The sequence below is a fragment of the Heliangelus exortis genome, chromosome 3 (assembly GCF_036169615.1).
Source record: "Heliangelus exortis chromosome 3, bHelExo1.hap1, whole genome shotgun sequence".
Classification (NCBI taxonomy): Eukaryota; Metazoa; Chordata; class Aves; order Apodiformes; family Trochilidae; genus Heliangelus; species Heliangelus exortis.
The window spans coordinates 108,711,102-108,736,495 of NC_092424.1; the positions used below are offsets into that span (position 1 = coordinate 108,711,102).

At 38.4% G+C, this 25,394-nt stretch overlaps 1 protein-coding gene across 2 annotated transcripts in view; it reads left to right on the forward strand.

The window, feature by feature from the left end:
* RCAN2 (regulator of calcineurin 2) overlaps positions 1-25,394 on the forward strand; it is an 86,239-nt gene that overhangs the window by 31,719 nt on the left and 29,126 nt on the right. The window contains exon 1 of one of the 2 annotated variants that reach the window (XM_071742137.1): positions 11,142-11,504. The exons of the other annotated variant lie outside the window; for it this stretch is intronic. Coding sequence (XP_071598238.1) covers positions 11,418-11,504 — 87 coding nt within the window. The 5' untranslated portion in view covers positions 11,142-11,417. Of the gene's footprint in view, positions 1-11,141; positions 11,505-25,394 lie in introns of those variants that run through there. 2 annotated transcript variants of the gene reach the window in all.

The window sequence follows — 25,394 nt, forward strand, 5'->3', positions numbered from 1 at the left end:
TTTAATACAAATTCACAGAATAAAATCACTGTTGTGTATAGGGGAGGTCTACTCCCAAGTTGGAAAAGATGCAACAGAAAGTTTTTGCTGCATTTTGTCTTTTTGTCTTCTTGTAACCTTTTGTACAAATTCTTGAGAGTTGACTTATTATCTTCAAGGTGTGACTGCCCCCTGTGGTTCATTTCTAAACTTCCAGCTTCATAATTTATATATATGAATATCTCTGTATCCAGAAGTGTTCCTGGGCTTTTTGAGGGAAAGACCAGCTCAAAGAGTAGCGTCTAAACTTGACAGATTTTCTGATTTATAAAGTCACCAAAGAAATAATACTTAAATTACAGGTAAAGAGAATTCTGTACACCTGAGTTTTCTGTAAGTAATAAACATTAAAAAATTATAGTTGGAAAAATAAACTAAAAAAATGAGTTTATCCTGTGTTAGTTGCAGCATGCAATTATCCTGTGGATTGCATAATCACTATTTGAGGACACTGATTTTTAAATGGTGGAAAAGATCTCTTCATACCTTTTCTGTGTTTTCAGTTTTGCTTTAGTATTATTAGAGTATTATTATAATTTAGTATTATTTAGTATTAGTTTAGTATTATTTCTTTGCTTAACTTTTGCTCTAGAAGTAGTTTTAAAATAGTTTTTAACCTGTAATCCCTTATACGTTTGAGGCATAGAAGGAATTACTTCTAATTTTGTACCTTAAGCTTGCATAAATGTTTTACATATATAAATCTGTGTATTAATGAATCAGTAAAAATAATTTGTGTTTTATCTTAAACTGAAGATTCCACTTAGTAGATTGAAATACAGCTGTTGTCATAGCTGGGGAATGTTTCAAAGGCATTACAGGAAAAGAAACAACCAAGCAGGCCATTAAAATAATTTTTAGAGACCTTAAGTTGACATTTAAAAAAACTTGCATCACTCCAGTCAGTTCCTTTAAGATCATTTGAGGCATTATTTTGTACTTGGTAAATACCCTTCCTTCCACAAAAGCTTTTGTTATCTCAGTGTTTTCAAATTACCAGAGAGATTTTCCCCATCCCTGGAAACATTCAATGTTTGGATGGGGCTCTGAGCAACCTGCTCAGAGCTGAGTCTCTGCTCATTGGAGGAGGGTTGGACCAGATGACTTTAAAGGTCCCTTCTTACCCTTTCATGATATTTAGTAGCTTTTGAACCTTTATTTATCAGTTTTGTAGCTACCCCCCATTTAAGTGGATCTTAGTGTAGAAGCCTTTCTGTTTGTCATCCACCTCCTCCTTTGCAGCTTTACAGGAGAAAGGCAGCAAGCTGGGACTTCCATCAGGTATGGACATGGGGTCAGAATATGTGCAGTTTATTAATGCTAAGGTGGGGTCAGTGTGAGGCAGTGTTAACTGGACCTTGCCCTTTGCAGGATGCTCCTTTAATCTTCTCTATATAAGTTTTTTTTATTCTGTGGCCATCACTGAAGTGAATGTGATACCTTAAAGACTTCACTGGCCTTCTCTTAGGACAGTCTAATGTGGAGCAGACCCCTGCCCTGCAAGAGGCTGCATCCTGTTGTAGGAATTGTTTTGCCAGGCAATTTGGGGTTTTTATGCTTTCTAGTTTTAATTTTAATTTTTTTAAATATGCTTACTGCATATGGTCTGGTACGTGTCCTTTCAGAAGAATGTCTGCATTCTTTGGTGTGTGTGAATTATTTTGTAAAGGGCAACGAGACATTACAATAATATTTTAAGATGCTGAAAGATCATTGGCAGAATGCTCTGTCCAAAAGATGTTATTTTTTTGTTTGAGTTCTAATTCAGTTATCTTCAAGGAATGTTTCTTGGCTTGGGACTGTCTTCAGTTACTTCCTTGTGTCTTAAACATGTGAATATACTTGAGATTTGCTTAGTAATTTAGAGGGAGAATAAATCTGTATTAGCTGCAGAGCACATCCTTTCCATGGGGAGTGGTTGCTGTCATTTGATATCATCCAGAATTAGAATACATCTTATCAGTCTTTTAAGAGCTAATTTAAAGAGTTATGATCTTCTTCTGATGTGTGCATTTTGGAACATAAATTTCTTCTTCAAGCTGACAAATACAGCACCATGAAATAAAATGATTCCAAGTCCTCCTCTGAGAGCAGGTGCTGGACTCAAGATGCCTCTTTCTATGGATTGTAGGATGTGTTGTAGTATGAGCCTTATCTCCCTGGCCTGAGGAAATGGTAATATAATTGATGGTATCTTGAGTGAACTGAAGCAGAGTTTTGCTTCTCCATCTTAAGTTGAAAGGATGAGTATGAAGTTCTGACTGTAAACACCCAATGTATAGCTAAGATTTATAGGTGCTCTTTTAAAGTTACATATTACATTACAAATTAATAATGTATTAATAACTTGTATTATTTGTCTTTTCAACAAGAAGCAAACAACTCCCTTTTTTTGCAGTAAGTCCTATTTGCTCTATGCTGCAAGGAAAAAGTTGCTCTTCCAGGGAAAAGCTGTGAAAGAAGTGAGGAGATCCAAACTAATATAATTTCAAGTTCATGTTTTATGGTAAGCATCAGTACACGGTGCCTTGCATCAAAGGGCAGAAGCTGGAGAGGACCATTTTTTTCATGAGACTTGTTTTTCCTCTCAGCTGTGCATGATATGAAGATTGAGGCTGTTGGATTAACTCTTAATGCTTTGAATTTTTTATTTTTGAATGCTTCAGTGATGGCATTCTCCCTTTCCAAGCTTATCTGCATATCTATTTTCATTGACTAAAGAGAGAATCAAGTGGCCTGTAGCAATATGATGCATGTGATTTGATTCATATAATTAGAATAGAATATTACCTTGAATTCCTGATAAAAGCTTACCAAAAAAAATGAGCAGATGAAAGTTAAATAACCAAATATTCTCAGATAATTTGAAGAGCCTGCTGGTGAAGAAATATAAAAGTATCTAAGTCCTCACTGGTTCCTTGTGGGTGAAGTAAGCTGTGATGAAGTTGTGAACAAAACTTAGATTGGAAAGTAACTGATGCACAAGTGGTTGTGATCAGCAATGCAGAACTGAGTAGAAGGTAAATTCCTGTTTTTTCTAACAGGTAATTTAAAGACATTCTTTGTTCAAGAGAGACTCCTCACTTGGATGTTTAAATGTAGCTTGGACAAAACTACAGATGGAATGAACTATAAAGAGCAATTCCATATCAGATCAATGAGCCTGCACCTTTGATTCCTGACAAGTAGAAATCCAAGGTTGTTGCTTTGAGATTGAAATTAAGACTGTTGCATTTTCACTGAGCTTTTTCTGAGATCTTGCGATTTATTTTTTCCCACCTTTGCAATTTGAATGTTTTAACATAGGGTTGTTTTTTTCTTTTGATTAAAAATAATGATTAAACAGGTTCACTAAGCACTACAGATTATCTTGGACTTTTTAAATCTGTCTGGGAGTGGGGGCAATGAAGAAAATCTGAAAAATGTCGTGCTAAGACAGAAATCTAAAGACAGGTCTCTCATTTTGCATGCCAAGGGTGCCAGCACAGATGTGGACTGTTGTGTGTTAGTTGGTCTCAAAACTAAGCTTATTTTCTGGGCAAATTTAGTTTCCTGGTGTAACTGCAGGTAAAATTAAGGAATCTGTTCTAGTTCCAAATATATGTAGCAACTTAACCTGAAATCTTTGAAAAAATTCACTAGCATAGTCAAAAAGTCAAAAAACTTCATAAGCTGTGTTTGCCTAGAATTAAACCAGCCAGAACACCATGAGAAATTATAATAATAAATACAAATCTGAGGCTAAGAAAGTTTTTGTTGCTTCCAAGAACACTCCACAGAACTTCAAAGAACAGTTGTTTGTGTTATCAAATTTTTACAGGGACTCTTGATTAGGACTAAATTTCTTAAAGTAATGGAAAAAACAAACCAAAGCAGACAAAAGTCAAAAGCTAAAGTAACAGCTGAGCTGCTGTAGGTTCAGTTGGAGCCAGTAATTGGGTTCTCCCCCTCCTGCCTTTGGAAAAAAGGTCTTGAAAAGTCAGTGTTGTCTGGACTTTTCTATATGATTAAGAGACCTCAATCACAGGTATGTCTGATACCATCCTTTGAAAATAAGAAGAATTTATAAAAATAGAAGACACCATCATCTGTCTGTAATGAAAATAGGAACCCATTTTTGAAGGGTAAATTTTAAGTATTAACACATTTTTTTTTGTCTGCAGTTGGCACAGGGGCTTACAGGGTAGGATCCTATCTGGTTTAAGGTGTTGCAGCAAATAAAGACCCCCCCTTTTAATATCAGGATAAAATACCAGTTACATAAGAAATGTCTTATTCTGTCTGACTGCATGCTTTTTGATAGTTTCATCTCTTTTTTTTTTTATTATTTTCCTTTTGAACTGCACTGCTTTTGCTGGCTTGGCAGTAAGCACTGTTTTCTCTCAGCACAGCCATTAAATCTCTCACCTGCGTGTCCTGTGCAAGAGCTGCATTGGAGAGATAAGGCTGCTCCCTCCCAGCACTGAGCATTGGTATTCCAGGCTCTTCCTTCAAGAGCATTTTGCTGTGATGAAGTGTCTCAAATGACAACGAAAATGTACAGGCATGTTAAATACTCTTGCTAGCCTGAGACAAGTAAGGGTAAATGGAGATGATTTTGAAAATACATTTTGAAGCTGTTAACAGAGTTCGTGGATAGCAGTAAATCACATTTCTAGGCAGGGATTATTACAGCCCTATCCCAATTGGCATAATCCATTAAAATAAAGTCGAGTAATGGAGAATGTGTCCTCCTCAGCTTTCACTTAAAATCCAAAGAAGACACAGGGGCTCTGAGCCCTTCTGGGTATGTTTTCCTGCACGTACTTTGTCCAAGGTCACAAAGGTAGTTCTGTGAATAGCTGATTTCATTTCTTCAGCATCCTGCTGCTGTGCCAGCCTCTGAGCACCTCCATCTTCCCAATGTGAACTGAGAAGGTGCCCGAGATTTTGGATCTGCTTGGAGCAGTGGCCTTGTGTCCTGCATGAGTTGCATTCTCCCCCAGAATCCATCTTTTAATTCCATTTTCAACTATTGCAAGAGTAAATATGTGTAAGTGCATTACCTGTTTTGCACTCTTATAAAATTAAAGATCACAAAAAATGTATTGATTAGAAATTTGCCTGGGAAATCTGCTTTACATGTGCTGGTTATCAATGCCACACATCTACACAGTAGGTATCACCATTCCTGTCTTGCTGTTGAAGAAATGGAGGCACAGTGGTAGACTGTAGGATTCAGTTCAAGATCAACACATATCTAAAATTCAGCTTATCCATAGACACATCTGCATTTTATGTTGTTAAGCTTCTGCTGCAGTTGCTGGAATTCTAGTTAGTAACTGGTGAAGGTTAGGGAGCAGTTCAGCCCAACTAAACTACACAGCAAGTGACTGGTCAGCAAAATCCCCCTCAAGTGTCCATTGAGTGTATTGAGCAAGAAGCATTCAATCACCTGATTACAGGTACTTAGTGCTAATTGAAATATCTTACAGAATATTGGGGGGCCTCTGGCTGATGCTTTAGAAGACAAGTGTTTTCCTTCATGTGTCTTGGATGCCCCAAGGCATCTCACATTGCACCAACTCTCCATGCTGAAGCAATGAAGTCCCAAATCTGTCACCAACACTGGCAATGTAAATACCAGGGTTTGGAGTTCTATCTTTAGTTCTCTTAATTTAAAACTGAAACCTCTGCAATTTGTCTGTGTTACGATGTAGACAGACTGCAAATAAATTTAGCTTACCCTGCAGGCTTATGATTCCTCTTCTGTTATCAAGGATTTGTGTGTGTGTGTGTTATTCATTCTGTGGGTGGCCAAATGAATCAAGATGTCCTGACTTCTGAACCACAGCAGCTCATTTCATGAGAAGAGAGGGTTCTGTTGTCTGGAACCATAAGAGTTCTTAGCCTGGCTCTATCTGGCTCAGGGAAGGCTTTGTATCCATTTTCAGTAGGCAGAAGACACACGCAGTGATTTCCACCCCCTCACATCTCCCTGCATCCACTTGAAAGCTCAGGACTATGAATGGTACTGCCATGTTAAAAGTAATTGAAAATTCTGACTCAGAGTTGGAACTTAGATGTAGCAAAATTATGTTGTCTAAATGACACAGTCCTTTGTTCAGTTACTAAAGTAGTCTCACATGATCATATGTGGGTCTTTTGAGTTCTTGATATTATCTCTGTTAAAGGAGGAAGAAATCCTTCAGAGTTGTAATGATTTATTTTTTTAAATTTCTGGCTCTTCAGCCCTCAGATTCTGACATCTCCAAGTGTGACTAACAGCAAGTTATTAATTATGGAAAAAAAAAGTATCACTTTTATATAATACAGAAAAATTACCTTCCTAGAAATCAAGGCCAGCCAAGGCATGCTTCAGCTAGGCCTCTTCTGAGCTTGAAGCTTGAGAGGTTGTGCATGTTCTGCATGCTGTTTGTACAAGAAGGGATGAATTGGGACTGCTTTTTTCTTTTTGGCTACAAATCTTGCAAATTTAGAATTTGTAGAAACTTAGGCATCTAACTCTTTTTAGAAAAAAAACGCTGGGTTCATGGCTGCTGGATTAATATTGACTCATTTTAAAGTAGATTAATCCCAAAAGTATGGATTGTTTCTTATTTATTGTAAATGCCTGTTAAATTTTCTATCTAAATGACATGATATTTCATGTGTAATTCATCTATTTTTTGTCTTGGAGTGGGGTTAAAAATGCTCTAGTTTATAACTTTGGTATTGCTGTTTTCCACAGCCCCTGAAAATTAACATTTTTATAGTGATTTAGAACCTAGGAAGGAATAAGTAGGTGCAGACATGATTCTCTGGATGAACACATTTCAGGTGTTGTTGTTCAGGTTTTTAGAGAGTTCAGCTAATGGAATCCCAGGTTTTGCATGTCTTACAGAAGGTACACATCAAAGGTTAAAATCCTCCCAATGTTGTTAAAAGGGGTAGGGTTTGATGGGCATTCTGTTTCAGAAGTAAAAGTGGGAATGTTGTTTCCAAGTAGTGCCAGGGAATTGATTTAATATGGTGCTGCTACCTCATAGCATTGGGTAATGTATTTTCTCCCATTTGCTTTCACCTCTTCCTGAATTTTAGACATCCTCCTCTGAACTGTGTCCTCAAAGTGTCAGCCTTTCACCCTTCAATATACACAGACTATAAACTGCAGCAGAGCTGGAAATAAGGATCATACCTCCTTTCAGTTCCCAGTTCTTAGCCCAGATTCCCCTGGTCTCATTTGCTGCTGCTGTGTTCCTCTGGCTGCAGTTATCTGTTGCTTCCATACTTTTGGGGTTAATCTACTTTAGCATGAGTCAATATTAATTTTCATAAGAAAAAAAGATAATTATGCATGTTCTTCTTCCTTCTATGGCTAAGCTGAACTCACTCTTCAGTATTCCACTTTCTTTTATTGCCTTTATGAAAGATCTCTTTGAAGGAGGTAACTTTGCTCCTGAAGTTCCTATTTGGTTGGCCTTCTGCTGCAGGCAGAGAAAGTGGAATAACTGCTTTTTTTTCTGGTCTCCTTTCTTTCCAGGGCTGATTCTTATGTTACTAAATTTTTATGCGTTTTTAAAAATATTTATCTTTTAAAATTCTGTTAAAAAATAAGATTATGTTTGTAAAAGTGTAATCCTAGCAATAGGTATATATAAGGGAGCTCAGTTTAAATACTTTGGGTGTGCATAGCAGGTTGAATGAGCTGGATAAAGATGCACATAATTAAAAACATTTGATTCAGACATAACATGGATCTATTTATGGGTTCCATTCAAGCATCAAAAGGCCATTGATGTAGGATTTCTTTTTATTGTTCTGGATTTGTACAGCACCTTAAACAATATGGCTTGCACCTGTAAAACAGCTGCTACAGAAGTAATCCCTCTATTACGAGTAAAAATGAGCACGAACTTCATCCAATGAGCAAGAAATGTCACACTTGCTTCTGAATTTAGCTCTTATTTTTTGTTTACAACGGGGCTGATGTTACTGTGAGGTCCAGATACAGTGAAGTTTCCCTAAGGCTAAATCTTGTAGTAGTTTGTTTGCAAAAGGAGGGTCAAGTTTCTCCACAAGTTTGTTTTAATGACTTGACAGTTGAGCTTGAAAAGTCTTAAATCTGTGATACTATTCCCTCCCAACAAGAGAGCAGCCTTCCTGAGCACATGCTAATAAAAAAAAGAGCTGTGATCAGTAGCAGTTTGTGATCTGGAGAACTTACTGCAGGAATAAGTTCTTCAGGTACACTGCAGTTCACCTGTGTCTGTATCAATTTATGTTTATTAACCATGATACTTTGTATATGAAATATGGCTTTATTTTTTGTGGTAGTCTGGTTAGTTGAATTTATCAAGGCCATCTAGAGCCATAGTTAAGAACTTTTATTGAAGGAAAAGGAAAGAATCTTTCTTTAAATTTGATTGAGAACAAGTGTCCTGATCTGGAGAAAGCAGTCAATGTTAATCAATTTAAAATTCATAATAAATTTTTTAATGAAGACTACAAGGAATTGTAGAATGCCCTGAAAAAAAAAAAAAAAATCGTGTAGGGTTATGTCTTGATTTCAGATAAGAAGTGAGTAGTAACAAATAGAATATGACATTTATTGAAAGATGTAAGCTGAAGTACTCAAATGCTCCTAAGACTTCTTATGTTGGGTAATCAAAAGCAGATAGGTTGTCTTTGTAAAGAGCTCACTAAAATACCCTAGTGAGCTAGAGTGGTTTTTAGGGGAGAAAAAATAGGTTATGCGTAGGAATAGGCAAGAAGATACAAAAAATGAAAATAATTGTGATCTCAGTAAAGTTTCCTTACTTAGAGGGAGCTGAAAAATTGCAATGATTCTGTTATAAAAAGAAAGGAATAGTAGAAGTGCAAGAATAATCAAGAAGTGGAACAGATCATTTACATACCATGTACCAGTTTTCATAAGAAGATTAAGGAGATGGGCTATTGAAATTAGTAGGTGACAGTTTTAAAAATGGGAAAGAAAAAAGAAATTATTATGGAACTATTCAGTTTATCTCTGTATTGTAAGATCTTTTTTCTGTTACTGCTAGGAAAGCACACTCAGGACAGGCATCACTTTCACTTCAGATGCCTTTCTAGAACTTAGAACTCCACATTGTCTAATTCTTGGTCTGCTCCTTTTTCAGATGTTTATGGGTTTTTTTGTCCTGTTGGTCCATACTGCTAAAACTTTCATTAGGCTCAGCTATACATGACTTGTCTTTGCTTTCAGTGTTTCCTTCCAGGTCTTTGATAACCACTTGCTAACTTCTCAGTTTTCTGATGACACGGTTTTTCCACTGCTGCCTGCTTAGAACTTTCATCAGGCCTCTTTATGGTTTTTTTTCTATATCATACCATATTCAAATACATGAATAAAAGTTCCTCTAAATATGCACAAAGCATTAACTTCAAATTCCTTCTAATAAGTCATTTCTTATGGTTTATGGAAAACTTGGTGATTAAGTGACTGATGGGTGCACAGAGCAATTGAATGTAATGATAACAATGGTGATTTATTTGCTGCCTTGCACTACCCCATCCATTTCTGTTGATAGGTGAAGTCTTGCTCTGTAAAATCCTTAGTGCTGGGATATATTTCTGTCCTCATTTTGGATCTTTGTGGTTACTGCAGAGGGAGCTGCCATAAATGCAAGTTAAAAAGAAGACAAATAATAAAACTTGGAAAAGAGTGTTTTTATAAGAAATCTCAGCTTTTCTGTAACAGCATCTAATTTTCCTGCTAGTTTGCAGGGGGTAAAAAGTGGATTTCTCAGTGGAAGTTGTTCTATCATTGGCTAACATGGAATTCCCTGCACTTAACCAAATTTATGGTGCTAGTAAAGGAGTAACAGAGGAAGCTGAGTCTGAAGCTTCTTCTGTTTTGTGGTGTCTGAATGCACAGTTTTGGTACAAACAATGTGATATCTTTTCCCCAGGTCTCTTAATTTTGAATTTCATGAGGGGCTCAGTAGTCTGCCACTCAAACTGTCCATGGTTCAACATTTGTGTCTGGGACAGTTTTAGACAACCCTGGGTTAAACAGCAGCAGCAACCTCTGTGCAGCATCACAGAAGGTGATAGAAGCTGCAGGATCTGTCAGTGAAGTGGAGTGAAGCAGAACAGTCTCCTACACTGAGCTATGGGCTGCTGCTAGGTTGATGTCAATACTTAAATATTTTAATTCTGCCTTTTAATCTGACTTACTCGTAAATGTCATCTCTAGGTCTGCAACAATTAAAAGCAATTTATGGATCCCAAGAACGAAAAAGAGGAAAAATAACAGTCCAAGTTTGGGATAAAGATCAGCTTTACAAGTCCCAAATGTGCACATATTTTATTTCTGTTATTAAAAAAACAAATTTGCAAAGCATAAGCAGACCTGTGAGTCAGCAGGTGCAAAACATCTTCATTTAAAATTTATTTTGGTTGAATACTGTTACATTTGTGAAAGAGTAATCCCAAGGACAAATAGCATAAAGGTTGCCTGCTGCAAAGTCCTAATTTCAAGGAAAATTTTAATGTCCTGTTCTTTGAAGGGGTATTGACTTCCAAATCACACACCACCGTGCCTCTGATCTTTCTGAAGGTGAGTCACAGTGCAACTTGTATGTCTAAGTACTGGGATCAAATCTGCAGTAAGTTTTATCAGTCCTGATGACAGGACTGGATGTTCTCTAACCTCAGGTGCAGGGTTCTGTAGTGTGCTGGGTGAAAAAAGAAGGCTTGAACAAGCAGAATGCTCGTGGTTTGGCTGTTTTATGTTTTCTTTTATTACTATTATTATTATTATTGTTATTATTATTAGTGCTGTGCTGTAGATTTTGAAGCATAATAAAGTAATGAACATCACCCTAAGCTTAGTGGCTCTAAATGCTGGGTTAATTTACACTCAGAAAGAGCTTTTGGTGGCAGGAGATCCTTTTTGCCAACATAAGCACTCAGCTGAAACAACAGCTATGACTCAGTTGCCAGCAAACGCCGCTTGAATTGATTTAGTCCGAGTTCAGATTTAGCACATAATCATGTTCAATTTGATCCACTGTGCTGCCTAGAGATAAAAGGGTTGAAAAAATAGATTTAGCTTATGTCAGTCTTTGTGGTGATGTCATTGCCATGAGAGATGGAATAGCGCTGTTACTATGCTGTGCCTGCTCAGTTGGTGGGTGTACGAGGGGAAGGCAAGGAGCAACTCAGTTAAGTGCAAAGAGCTCCGTGTCAGAAGCTTGCAGTTATTGTCAGCATTGAAACAGAATTTTGGACTGTTCAATTGCAGTACTGAAGATTTTTTTTTTAAATTATTATTATTATTTTTTAATTTTTTTTTTTCCCCCCTAATCATTTGTTACTCTGAGGGTTCCTAACTCTGTGTGCAAAAGGGGGGGATGCCAGCCCGTAGCATGGACTGTGATGTCTCCACTCTGGTTGCCTGTGGGGTTGATGTGGAGATTTTTGCCAACCAAGAGGTTAAGGTATGCACCTACAATTCTTTTGTTACAGATGCTTCTTAGAAAAGCCTTTGGGAGCAATAGGCATTTGTATGTAGCAATTCAGAGTAAGGAGGCAAAAGAGATTCTGCTGCAGTAGTAAAAGCCGTGCAGCTAAAAAAAAAAAAAAAAAAATTCTGCTAATTAGGGAAGAGAAATAGAGGAGAGAAATGTGCCTGCTTTTTACTGTGTTTTGATAAGCTGAAAGAATAGGCTGGTGTTTACTCTTTAGTGATACAAGGAATGGGTTATATAACTGGCATCTGTGCATATGCATGTTTCATACTCATAGCAAATCATCCATTGTTAATTTTGTTGAGATATTTTAGTCCTGTGTCACTTTTGAGAACTGCTTTGCCATAAATGTTGTTTGTCTGTGTTGATAATCTTCAGATGTTTACTCAGTTGAACAGTAGCTGTTTTCTTTTCTTCAGGTCTCAGTCATGTATACAAGAATAATTTTTGTGAGGGTTTAAAAGTTTTCAGCAAGTGTTTTGGTGCATCTGCCTTATAATACAATAAAAGAATTTGTACATCTTGCAAACCATACAAATGCCTCAAAAACAATGCTTAAATCAAAGGCTTGATATGCTGGGCTCATAGTCTCTTAATTAGACAACTGCTGTAGAAAAATCATTGTCTGTAATTGCTTACTGTTGAAATCAATTATCCTTTTAATTTATTCTCATATTGCTGCAAGAAAATCACTGCAAATTAAGTTTGAAAGAAGAATTTTAACTATGCTTTACACAGATCATCTGAAAGAGCTCATAGGTGTAATATAGTGATAGCAGCTTTTTTAAAGGATGGAGATACAGACAACACTAGTTTCTAATCTGTTCTGGTTTTAATATTAAAATAATAGAACACGGGAAAAAGGATTTACAAACTGGAGGTCAAATTTTGAACCACTGTTCTGTTTAATTCCAAGTCAAATATTGAAGCCAGTGGAAATATCTGGAAATAAACCCACTTTCATTTGCAAGAGGTTATTATGATTTTTAATTTCCTCTGCTAGTTTGTTACCAGGTAATATGCATTCTTCATACAGATGTTTTTGTGTTGCCAGCAAGAGGTTCTCCTTAATTTTAGAAGCTTTTTCTTAATAGTGTAATACTGGATTTAGGGATTAAATAGGGAATAATTCAGAGGGATGGTTAAGGTGAACAGTCTTGCCTGCACTGGGACATGTTTCCTGTAATGTTTCGAAGTAATAAAATGTTTTCTTATTCCTCTTTCCTTTTTTATATAGCAACATATTTTTTAGGAAATAACGAGTTCTGCTTGCAGTGATTTTAGCTTGTACCTGTCTTAATGTCTGGTCCCATGTTCAGTATAAGACTATGCAAGAAATTAAACTTGTAGTGATCTTCTTGTATCCTCATTCATACGGCAGTGGCAATGAAAAAGCAAAATTATGGCTTCCATAAAAGCAGCAGAAAGCTTTCCATTGACTTTGGTAAGGCTTAAATTAGCCTGATTTAAGCTGCAGCATCTGGAAAGTGGGGCCCAAGAACATGGGGTAAAAGAGAACAAAAGGGTTACAGGCACATTACAGGAATTGTAAACCCTTCCATTTTACTTGGAAATTACTTAATTTGCTTTGGTTAAAGCCACCTTTTTTTTTTTTTTTTTCTTCTTTTTTTCCTCGATGTCTGAATTAAAATTTGGAGTACAAAGACTTCGGTTACATTTGCAGTGGAGACTGCACTGCAGACTGCAGTGCAGCTTAGGAGCAGAGACTCTACTTTGAAGTCTGGCTCAGATGCTGGAAGCAGTTTGTCCTCAGTGACCCACAGCTCCCTGCAGACCGATTTCCACTCCCTTGTCAACAAACTCGGTGAGGGCAGAGGCTTTGTGTGCAGCGCTGCCGCAGCCCGGCTGCTGCCAGTGCTGGATGGATCCTCCCTGCTCCAGAGCATCCCCAACCTCTTCCTACAGGGCAGGCTGCAGTAGGCATCCTCCGTGTCAAAGTTTTACTGCTACTGATGTCTTAAAGGTGGAGAGACTTACAGCTCTGTGCTCAGGTCCAGGAGAATTGCAGGGGAAAAAAAAAATAAATATTTTTTTTATCACTTCAAAGCAGTCTTTTTGTTGTTGACAGAACGTAAGGTTTGTGTTGTCTTTGAAAGGATGGTGGGACTGTCAGGCTTTAAGGTTAAAAAGGAGGGAGGTTGATCCTAAGAGGAGATGTGTGCAGAAATTAAAGTGCAAAAGCAAGCACAGAAATCCTGCTTCTCTCCCTCCCTGTTCTCCTGTGTGCACCTCTCTGCCCAGGCCCCTCTGCCTGTCAGCTGGAGGGCACAAGTGGCACTGAAAGCTGAAGCCTGGGCTATCATCCTTTTGGTTTGGTGCTACAGAGGCTTTCACATAGGGGAAAATTTTGTGTAGGGAACGTTTTGGCTGTGTGAAGGGAATTTTCCTCCAGTGGTGGAACAGCTGTATTAGAGGTTTCACGATGCTCGTGGTGCTTGATGAGATTTCCTAAAATGAGACGTAGTCCCATAGAGGTAGTTCTCTAACATCAGCAAGGATTGTGTTTTAGGATATGACTGAAACACAGCTGACTTTATTCCAATTTAGGGCATGGAAGTGAGGCTTTGGAGGGTGCTGGCTGGGCTGAGCCACTGTCATCCTGCTTACAGCAAGTGGGCTGGAGCCACCTGGGAGGTTGACTGTCCCATTTGCCAGGCTGCAGTGAAGAGGTTGGTGTGTGGCTGGTGTGCTCCTGTAGAGCAGGAGCTCTGGTAGCAGGTGGCCATGATGCCTCCTGAAGCTGTCACTCTTCCAGAAAAGTGACCCTTGGATGCTGGGATGTTCTTACAGAGAGGCAAAGACTGATACTGGACCCAGGGCTTGGGCTGAAGTGAACTCTCATTATGCTCTTACAGATAGACTTGGAAATGCTCTTTTTTTTTATTATTTTTTTTTATATTTGGCCTCTGGAACAGGAGAGTGATTACTCAGTGCTGGAGGCAAAGCATCTTAGGTTCAGCATGTGGAGTGGCTCCTCCTTTCAACAGAGGTTTGCATGGATGCCCTGAAGCTGGCAGCTGGCCCACAGCACTGACACTGGTGGGTTTCTTACCATCCCCAAACCCATCCAGTGGGCCTCTTGCTTTTGATCAGCTGCTGCTTTGAGTTGTCTTTTATTCTACAAAAATTGGTTCAGACTACTCAAGGTGCTATTAACTGCACAGTGCCTGTGTATCAGGAATTGGTAAACTTCAGACAACCCTAGAAATCCAAAATGCAGTTCTGCTTTGAAGTTCACCTGGGTAATTAAAATTCTTCTTCTGGTGCCTCTAGATGATAATTTTATGTAATGATGTTTGTTACAAAAACAATTAGTTAATGGATATCTTATTTCTTTCTAATAGAGAAATACTGAAACAGTATTTCCACTGTTTCAGTGGAAGAGAATTTAAATCCATACCTGCTACTCTAAGCAAGATGTTCTTCTATTATTAATTCTTCTTGTTCTCCCTTCAGCTATGTTCATGTGCACCATTCCACCAGGCAACAAGGTATCAGTGGGACCATGAGGCACTACTGTGGCACAGAATAAATACTAATAATCCAAATTTATCTGAAGACAGTAATGTAAAACAATGTGGATAAGAGTATTGTCTTAATGTGTGTGTGGGGGGAACCAATGTGGACACAAGCCAGGCAGCAAATAGTAGGCATATTTTCACTGTTTTGACTGTATTGCTTTGGGGGATTAATCCCCACTGGAGAAGGATCTCTGTCAGTCTGTAAACTCATTATTCAGTTCAAATACTCCAGGGAACACACTGCTAATACTGCCTGTGTGAGATGGATGGTTTAGAGATCACTCATTGCCCTACAGTTGTCTTTGAGAGGTTCAGCAGTCTTAACATCAGATCCAAACTTCTGGGGTCTGGAGGGTGAAAGCAGACTGCTAGGTTCTTAGGGGTTTTACTTCTGCTTCAGTTCTCCATTTGTGAAATCTGCTCATTCTCAAAGATTCTCTGAGGTTCTGAGTTTAAGTGCTCCAAGATTAGAGTCAAGTAAAAAAAAAAAACTAGAAAAAGAGAGGAGTGTTGCTGCTCCTCTGGGTACTGCCAGCTGCCCAGTGTTACAAATCATGATTTGTTGGGAGAATTTCAGGGTTTCTCTTTCCAGGTTCTTCTCCAAGTTTTCTCCTTCACCTGAGCTTGTTCTGTGGGAAGAGACTTGCACAGTCATAAGACTCCACAGGCTGGGGCTGTAAGGAGGAAACCAAACAACAGCTTGGCTGCCAAAAATGATGTCTTAAAAAAAGAGCTCCTTTAAAACTTCTATTGTTAGTATTTTTTGTACCTCATAGTTGTTTCTATTTGCAAATTATGCTCCATCCATGAAAATTTCAAGATCCATATCTATAGAAATATCTATACATGTCTTTTGAGCTCTGCTTACTGTCTTCAGCTAGAATAATTCCCAATCAGGAAGAATGAAGACACTTGTTTGTTTTTCTCATTTACTCTATCTGTATAAATGCTTTAAAAATAGGACTCTCGGAGAGAAAAGTGCAAGTTCTTTTTCAAAAGTGTTGAAAAAACTGTAAAACTGGTGTAAAATAAGGGAGTTAGAAAGAAAAATGCTGTCATTGTTTCAAGACCTCATCATTGTTTCGAGACCAATGTAATCTCTCTTTTTATGTAGAAAGCACTTGTAGCTATGCTGTAAATATGAAAACATTTCAAAAGCCAGTATGTGTCCAGAGAGATACTTTCCACCTTTAATTTAATGCTAGCCCTTTTCTCTGTGTTCTTCAGAAGGTCACAGAAGCTGTAGACATTGACTCCTGCTTCGTGGCTTCACTATCAGCACCCAGAGACCCTGAGCCAGCAAACACACCTGGTGCTGCTGCAGACTGAGGAGCTGCTGGTACCTTACAATAATCCTTCTGAAATAGGGATGTAGGAATGATACAAGGGTAGGACTTCTGAGGGTTGTGATGTGCCCCTTAGGTTTACCTCCAATTATTTGTATTTGCTTTTTGCTTGACTCAGGAAGTCAAGCTCTTACACTGGAGGTCAGTGGTAGCTGCAGGTGCCTGTGCATCTGTGGGCATCCTTTCTCCTTGTCATTCTTCAGTCTTTTAATACTAAAAGTGAGCAGCAGGAGACAGAGGTTTTTGTATTCTTTTTGATCCTCCTTTCTCTTGGAAGGTATTTCACATATAAGTATTTCCACTTCATAAGGATAATTAGACAATAGGCAATTTGTGGTCAAAAGAAAGTAAGAGCTAGAACTTGTTACTGAAGAAGCAGCTTTAATATAAGACAGGTAATGAGGTAAGATGGACCTTGCATTTCTACTGATAAATGGCCTGACCTTTGTCAGCAACAAAGAAGAGATGATGATTTTCTTTTAAGAGATGTCAAGAATTAATCAGTACAGCTACACACTGAGGTACTTTTAATACAGATTCAAGTGTGATAATGATTTTTCATTAACTAATGTCTTTGCTTAGAATTCCCAGAAGACCCAGGAGGGGCCAAGTACCCAAATTCACTGTGTTTTTGTCAAAAAAGTTTTTCAAGGGCACATTGTTTTCAGGTCTAATGTGATCAATTCTCAGTTGTCTCAGAAGGTACTGGTTTGTCTTAAGCTTTGCTCTTACTGTTTGCTGCTTCTTGGCATGATAGAAGCTTCTATATTGAGAGAAGTTGCAGGTTTTGAAGCAGAGGTCTGCACCAATCTTGATGTGTGTATCTCTTCCATAATTTTTTCTCACATAGCTTAATGGATATGCTTGTAGAGTTCTTCCTTTAATATATCCAAGAGTTGATTCTACTAAAGGCATTAAATAACCTCTCCAGAGTTTTGATCATTCATGTGCTGAACAGCATATTTGCTTTGGAAGATATTATCTAATCATATGCTAGAATGCAAACAACCATGACAATGTGGTCTCAAGCAGTGAATTATTCCTTGGCACAGAGATGCTGAGCAAGGAGAGTACCACAGTTTATCAAACACTTGCCTAACATGCAAGCTGCCAAGGTCCAAAAACTGGCCAGGCTCAGCTCATCAGTGCTTGGGTGCTGCAGGGTTTTGTTTGCCATCCACAGATTTATTATTCTGCCAGGACTCTGTGCATGGCTTTTCCTGAAAATTTCCCTTGTTCGTATGGCTGTCCGTGAGATCCTTCTCCTTCCAAATGCCAACAGAATTAGGATTTTCCTCATGGGGGACTTCTGAGACTACTGTCTACCCCTCCTTGAAGTATTTATTGTATTTATTGGCTTCCTAGTGTTGAATCTTGACTCTGTCCCACAGTAAACTGAGCAGTAGGAAGCCAGCTGGAGGGCCCTCTGCAGAGCTGGGGGCTGCTGCTTACATCTCCATGGCAGTGTGTCTGCCCTCTCTGCTCCTGGAGATGCTGAAAACCTTCCAAGGAGTGTTTTAAATTAAAAAGTTCCAAGTATTTGCATCTGCAGATGGAAAATAAAGGAACCAGGAAATAAGTTTTCTGATTAGGGAACTGGTTTGGAATGTACTGGATCTGGTGTAATTAATAATCCTTGGTTTTAATAATGCACTTCTGTAGATGTTGAATCTCAACTGCTGTTTGAGCTTTTTAGATATTTTCCAGAGAGAAAGGAACTTTGTTTAGTTAATAGATGGTTTCTGGAATTTTTTTTTTTTTAATTAGCCCAAACTACCTTTCAGAATCTGCCTGGGAATTTGGCAGCATCTGGATGGAGAGGATGGAACTTTCTCTTGCAGGATGGCTTCGTATTTAGCAGGAGAAATGTACTGCAGCATGGAAGAGGCTCCAGTTTTGCAGCACCAGGTAGCCCTATCTGTTGGAATAATAGTCACTGAGCTGAGAAACACAATGAACCCATTGTGCAGCTGTACACTGTAATTTCTGCAGCTCAATTTGTCACTTGTAGAAGTTTGTGCCTGCTTCAGATCTTGCAGTGAGTAATCTGGGTGCGTTGGCTGGAAAAGGTGGAGGCACTCAGAGAGCTGAATCATTCAGTGTGAGTTCTGCTGTGTTCTACCCAGGCCTTGGCCAGAGACGTGGTAACCTTGCAGAAATCTCATTTTTCCTTTTATTCATGTAGGTCAGATGTGCTGGTGTGCAGGCAGATGAACAAATTCTGGAAAAAGAACTGCTAATCCTCTCAAGGAATGAAATTCCATTTATGGAGGAGATAAGAGGATTGTTTCATTTGCTGTATAAGTCAGAGTCTGAGTTCATGTTTCCTCATGTTTCCTCATCCTCTGCTGGGTATTTTCTTGCCTGATGACAAAGGTCATTTGGTTTTGGTTGGCTTTCCATGTTTCTCAAAGCAAACCAATGACCAAACCAAAAAGAATACAAACTTATTTTGCTGTCTAAATAATTAGAACTATACTGGGAAATTTGTTTTAATGACCACTTCTTTGTAGCTGTTGTTTTGGTGTGGGTCCTTTTGCTTGCTTTTTTGGGTTGATTTGTTTTGGTTTATTTTTTGTACCTGTACCATTTTATTTAGGGGATTATTATTTTTTCTTGCTAGTGCTGATAAAAAACCAACCAACAAACCAAAACCAACCCACGATCAAAAATTGCTTTTCTCCACTGAAGAAGAACATTTATTTAAAAGAAGCAAGTACACCTAAAGAGGAGGTCATAGGTGGAAGTCCTCTGAGCTGTGGTTTCAGCCTGAGAGGAAAGCAGTTGTTTTTTTAAAAAGGGGCCTGAAATGAGGAAGAGGAGCATGGGGTTTCAGAGGAGGGAAGTCATATGACTTTTAGGGCTTTTTTCTTTTCTTTTTTTTTCCCAAAAGAAGTGTCTCTGTGGTACAAGACCAAGCCTCAAGAAAAGCCTTGTGGTGGCTGGGGCTGGGTGGTTGGTTGTGGGAGGCATTCTGATTGAGTGGGTGACAGTAGCAGAGAAGTTAGGACTGAGGATTGATGAAAAAAAGAATAATCAATGGAAATCCAAAGTGAGAACAGATAAGTTTGACTTCTCATGGTAGAGCAGAAAGATGTAAGGACTGTGAAGAGCAGAGGCTGACACAAGATGCCAGAAAAAACCTGGTGGTGGCCAAAAAAGGCTGACTTTTTCACCAAGAAGGTGTTAGCATCATTGAAACCATAAGCAAATTAATCTTGACAGCTTTCTCTTTCCTGAGAGCATCTTCCACAGGCTTCCATTCTGCCTCCAGGTAACAAAATCCCATTGTGCACTGTTAGTGTGGGTTGCTGTCCCCAACTCCCTCATTTTTTGCTGTTAAATGTCTAAAAAAATTATTAAATGATTGAATATGGCTAGACTAAGCTAGATAAGCATGACTGGGACAGCATTTATTTTGTAAGCTCTGAAAAGAAGTATACAGAAAAATTCTCTTTTAATAGATTTTAATCTTACCTTTTCTGCTTCCTTTCCACTTCATTCTTGTAGAATGCAAGAAGGAATTGTGGTTTTCCTTTTTTTTTTCTTTTTTGTTTTGTTGTCCAGTGTGGTAGATGGTATAAGAAATAAATAACAATACTGTCTAAATTGTTGAAAATATCCAAACAGCAAGCAATGCAGCAGGACGTGACATAGCAAATTATGAGAATTTTCTGGGCAAACATCTTTCAGCAAATGGAGCTATGTAATTTATATTTGATTTTCGATTTGGATCTTGGCAATTAAGGAGGAATTAATAATGGCAGGTACTTGAGGTGAAAATTATTTTGAAGTAAGCTTTTGAAATAATCTAAGATCAGAGGAACAAGGAAAATTTTTTTTTTCTTTAAAAGTCATTTTCAGAAACCTCTTGGAGCTGGTAAATAGTGTCTCCTCAGAAGATTATCTGAAAGACTCAGAAGTGCATGAAAATTAGCAGTTGAGGGGATACTTTTGAATGCATAATGGAGATTTTCTGTCCTGATGCAAAGGACAGATGGGAAATACATGAAGAGAGTGCTATGGCTAGATGAGATACTCCTTTTGCTTTACAGAAGTTCAAGGATTTATAGAGAAAGTGAAAACCAAGTGTGCAAAATCACAAAATTAATTCCAATTAGCAGAGGATTTAAATAAGAACAAGAAGAGTCTTGTGATGCATAAAAAGCAAGGGGAAAATACTGTATGAATCCAGCAAGATACATACATAGCAAATAACACAGGGAGGGTTACAATATGGCTGATTTTATGTGAGTTAAATAAAGTGCTTGACAGGTGATCAGCAAAATTAATAGAAAAAAAAAAATATTCCTTGTAGTGGCCAAAACAGAGAAAAACTGTTAAAAATACAGAGGTAAGACAGGTACTCAAGTGTGCAGTACCTGATAAAACCCATATAGTTGACATTATCTTCCTACTGCTGGGAATTATCTTTGAGAATTTGTAGGTTACAGAGAGACTACTGAGAATGGGAGATGGAAAGAAATAGGATTTGTATTTAAAGGGAGGAGGAGAAAGGCCTAGATAGTTGCAGATCCTTTTATCTAATTTGTTGGAAAGAAGTTTGTAAGTACTTTGGAAGTAATTAGGGCTGTGTAGAGCAAATCATGTCAAAGCAATGTGCCTTCCTTGCTTGGCAGGGCAAGTGGATAAATGGGATAAGGAGATGGGGAAGGTAGATATTTTGACTAAAGCTTTCACACTGCTCAAGGTATTTTCATAAGTCATCTGCAGTCTAAATATAATTTCCCTAAGGTGGGTTCATAGATGTTTAAAAAAAGTCTAAACCAGAAGTGGTTCATTCTCAAATGGTAAAGGCTTTTTAGTAGTTTATTCCTGGAATCAGATTGAGATCAGTGACTGCAGTCAACAGAAAGAGACCTTAAAAAAAAATGTGTGGATGACACCATGCTGGTGGGGCAGGGTCAAACCTCTAAAAAATCTTTAATTAAGCAACAGGATGAAATCCAGTGCAAAGTACACGGAAAAAAAAAACCCAATCAAAATCCCAGCTATATAAAGAAATCAATGTGTCCATGCAGTTGTGTGATTCAAAGCTCTGTTCTAGTGAATTGCAAGGAGTGTCAGTCAGCACTGTCACACATTTGTAATCAAAACAAACCTAGAACTATAAAATAGTTTGGGTTGGAAGGGGCCTCCAAGGCCCATCTGTTCCAACCTCCTGTCATGAGTTGGACCCACTCCAACTGCTCCATGTTTTCCTTGCTCTGGAGACCCCAGAGCTGGACACAGTATTCCAGGTGGGATTTCAGAGTGGACAAGAGGGGGAGACTTTCTTCCATTGCCCTGCTTTTCTTTCCTGACAGTTCCTTTTATGACACTTTTCCTGACCTTTCATTTTATGAATCCCAGGAGAGGATTCCCTGCATGGAGGTGCAGAAGACACTGCCATCTTATCACTTGTTCTCTTTCTTTGGTACCTTGAAGCTGAGCTACCAGGGCTGGTTTGCAGTGTGCTTTAAAGTGAATGCAGAAAACTGGGAAGAAAATGGTAAAGCTGCAAGCATGTTAGGAGCTGAGCACCAACAGGGATGGCAGCCCCTCCAACTGCACTCTTTCTGCTTTTACACTGTTCTGTTAGAAGAGAGTGAAATGATATGGGAGCTTTTTTCTGCTTCTTGACGTTGTTAAAGAACTTGGCATTGTGGATAAAGGGCTAATCCATTGCTTAGGATCTCTAGTAGGATCTTGTTTACAGATCCTAAGAAGAAAAATGTTGAAGTGTGAAAGGTAGTACCTTGTATCTTTAGGTAGAAATGATTATATTAGAGAAATTCCAGGACTTTGTGACCAGACAGCTTTCTGCAGGCTACTGCTAGTCCTTAAACCATAATCTGAGAACTGCTGAACTAAAAAAAAATTTTTTATTAATCAAGACAGCTGGGAGCAAAGCCAAGTGCTGGGCCATAACAGTAATAACTATGCTGCTTGTGTTAGACAGAAGTAATTTATTTGCATACTTAAAGTTTTAGACCTTTGGGAGGCTGATGCTTTTCTGTCTGAATTGTTAAAATGAAGACAAAAGATATACAGATGTCTATTTCTTGCTTTTATAGCAGATAACTAGACCAAAACTGCTGAAAAACTGTACTGACCCAAGCTACTTGCCCCCACATCAGCTCCCAAAGTAGAAATATTTCTTGAGGTAGGGAAACAGCTTGGGGTCACTAAGTATTGCTGAACAAAAATGTTTGCTTGGCATATAGTGGCAGTCCCAAAGCAGGAGATGCTCAAAATCACAGAATTATTGAGGCTTGAAAAGACCTCTGAGATCATCAAGTCCAACCTAGGACCTAACACCTGCACATCAGCCAGACCATGGCACTAAGTGCCCTATCCAGTCTTTCCTTAAACACTTCCAGGAATGATGATCCCACCACTTCCCTGAGCAGTCGATTCCAAAGCCTGATCACCCTCCCCATGAGGAAATGCTTTCCAATATCCAGCCTATGCTCAATCCATGCTGCATCCTATAAAAATACAGAATATTTGTGAATGTTATTGACTCACCGTTTGCTAAAATATCTGCTTAAGCTTTAATTAATTGTTATAGTTTATAGCTTAAATAGTTTCATAATGAAACAGAAGCAGAGCAGATGGACTTTAAGAATTTTCTAAAGAAAAGGTTTAAAATGTCTTGGATAAGGAAAATTTACTTTGGGAAAAAGTACTTCGTATAGGTATGGTGAAATTATAATTAGGAGTGTACACATCTGTGTAAAATAAAGGATGTGGTTGAAAATAGCTGTATATTGGTATCTATTGAACTACTGTATTTTGAGACCATCTACCAGCAGGAAAGTACCCTTGCTTTCAGCCTCATTTGATTTATTGTCCCCTGTTTTCCATCAAATTTTGAGGTTTAGGTGAAGAAAGTCCAGATCTCCTGTGTTTCTAATTCGAGTACTCCATAGAAGAGCCTGTGGACTACACTGAGGAGCTTTTAGGATGAACTTGTTCACTTTTATTTGATAATTTGTCCTTCTTAAATCCCAGTATCCCATCGTGATTACGTAAATAGTTCTCAGTTTCAGGTGTTCACTAAATAGGAAATTCTGTTCCTGAGGCTACAACTGACACTGGTGGCTTACAGCTGGATGCAGGTACAGTCTGTACACCAGGCTGGGTGGTCTGGGGGACCTTTGGACTTCTGAAGGTGTAACTGAGCAGTGAACATGTTACTTCCCCTGAAATTGGTAGTTCCACATCTTCTCATCTTACTTAGAATCCAGTGGCACCACACCTTGGGGGTCTGAAAATCCCACATTCCTCAGGTCTGCCCTTTTGTTTTCAGCTCTGCTGATGCACACACACCATGGGCTGACACAGCAGCATTTGCAACGTGGGTACCTTCCTTTGACACAGTGTGAAACAGTGCCACAGGGCAAGGAACTATTTTTACACGTCCTACTTGGGTTTTTATATGAAAAAAAACCCCAACCAGTTTTAAAAAGAATAAAATCCACACTTGGTTACCACTCTGCTTGCCAGTCATTGGGCCTTTGGACTGACTCTGGACCCAGGCTTCTGTGAGGAGCAGCTTTAGTTCCATAATGCCAGACCTGTATCTTTTTAATATCATGCTGTTACTGATACATTTTTCACATCAGGAAATGAAAATTATTTTGATGAAGAGCAGCCCTGGTTTTAGCTGTAAGATAGGATTAGTCTACTTTCCAATTCTTGTTTCTAAACAAAGTCTGTGCCAACTGGAAACTGTCCAGTTGGATGAAAAATGACATGGGAGCAGTTTGGTCAGGAATATTTGCTTTTTCACCCTAGGGTTTCTTCCATCTGCCTAATAAAACAATTATATCACTGGAAGACTGAAATTCCCTTGGTTCCTGCCTGGTTATAGATGGTAGAGGTGGCTGTCAAGGCAGCTTGGGTTTGTCATTTCAGTAACTCCTTCTTGGGTGGTGGTGCTTAGCAGGTCCACCCCAAGCACCACTTTTGGCCTACACAAGCCCAGTAATCTGCAATCTGCTAAATTTGTGGTTTCATCAGGTGCTATAACACCATAAAGTTCTAGATGCTAATCTAGCATTGTGTACTGGAAATAAAAATAAGCTTTTGAAATTTTTTTTTAGTTAGGCATTGCATCTCAAACCAGCTCTAGGGGTGCCTGGACTAGATGATCCTTGGAGGTCCCTTGCACCCCCTTCCCATTCTGTGGTTCTATGTAAATCACTCTGGCATTTATTTGACATTTCAGCATCTGTGCAGCTTGAGATCCTGGAGTGTCTTGAAGGCTGTGACCTCTGGTGAGGCAGAAAGCAGCCTCTTTGAATGGAAAAAAATTCTTCAAGCACTGATTTTTCCCCCAAAGTCTATTGAAACTGGAAAACATCTTGAGTTGTTACAGGACAATGTTGAAATAGGTGGTGATATAGAAGCAGCATGGAGGGAAGAGTGCATCTTCCCTGTTTGTGCAGATGTGTTTAATCCATTTTCTGCCATGAGCTGCAAAATCAAATTCACAGTTAAACTTTTCAGAGTGGTAACAGCATTAAGATCAATTATACTCATCAGATTATAGCTCATCTGGGGCTTCTCTGAGGGCACCAAATCAGTGAGTGTGGGAGATGGAGATACTTGCAGTCTTTTTTTAGTCATCTCTCTCCGTGCCATGTATAAATATAACCATTTTAGTCTATGGAAATTCTGCCATTTGAAGTTAGAAGAACAGACTGTTACCTGTAGTTATCTTTATATATATATATATATATATATATATATATATACATATACACACATATGCTGATGTCTTTCCATTTTTGATAGCACAGTTCTTGTAAGGAAAGTCTATATCCTAAGTAAATAATAAAAAATGTGTTTTGTTTTTTTTTTTTCTCTTCAAGTAAATGCATCAAACTCATTTTTTTTTTTTAAATTAACAATTCATGAAGTAAAAACTCCAAAGAGTATAAGAGGTTAAAAAGAAAATATGC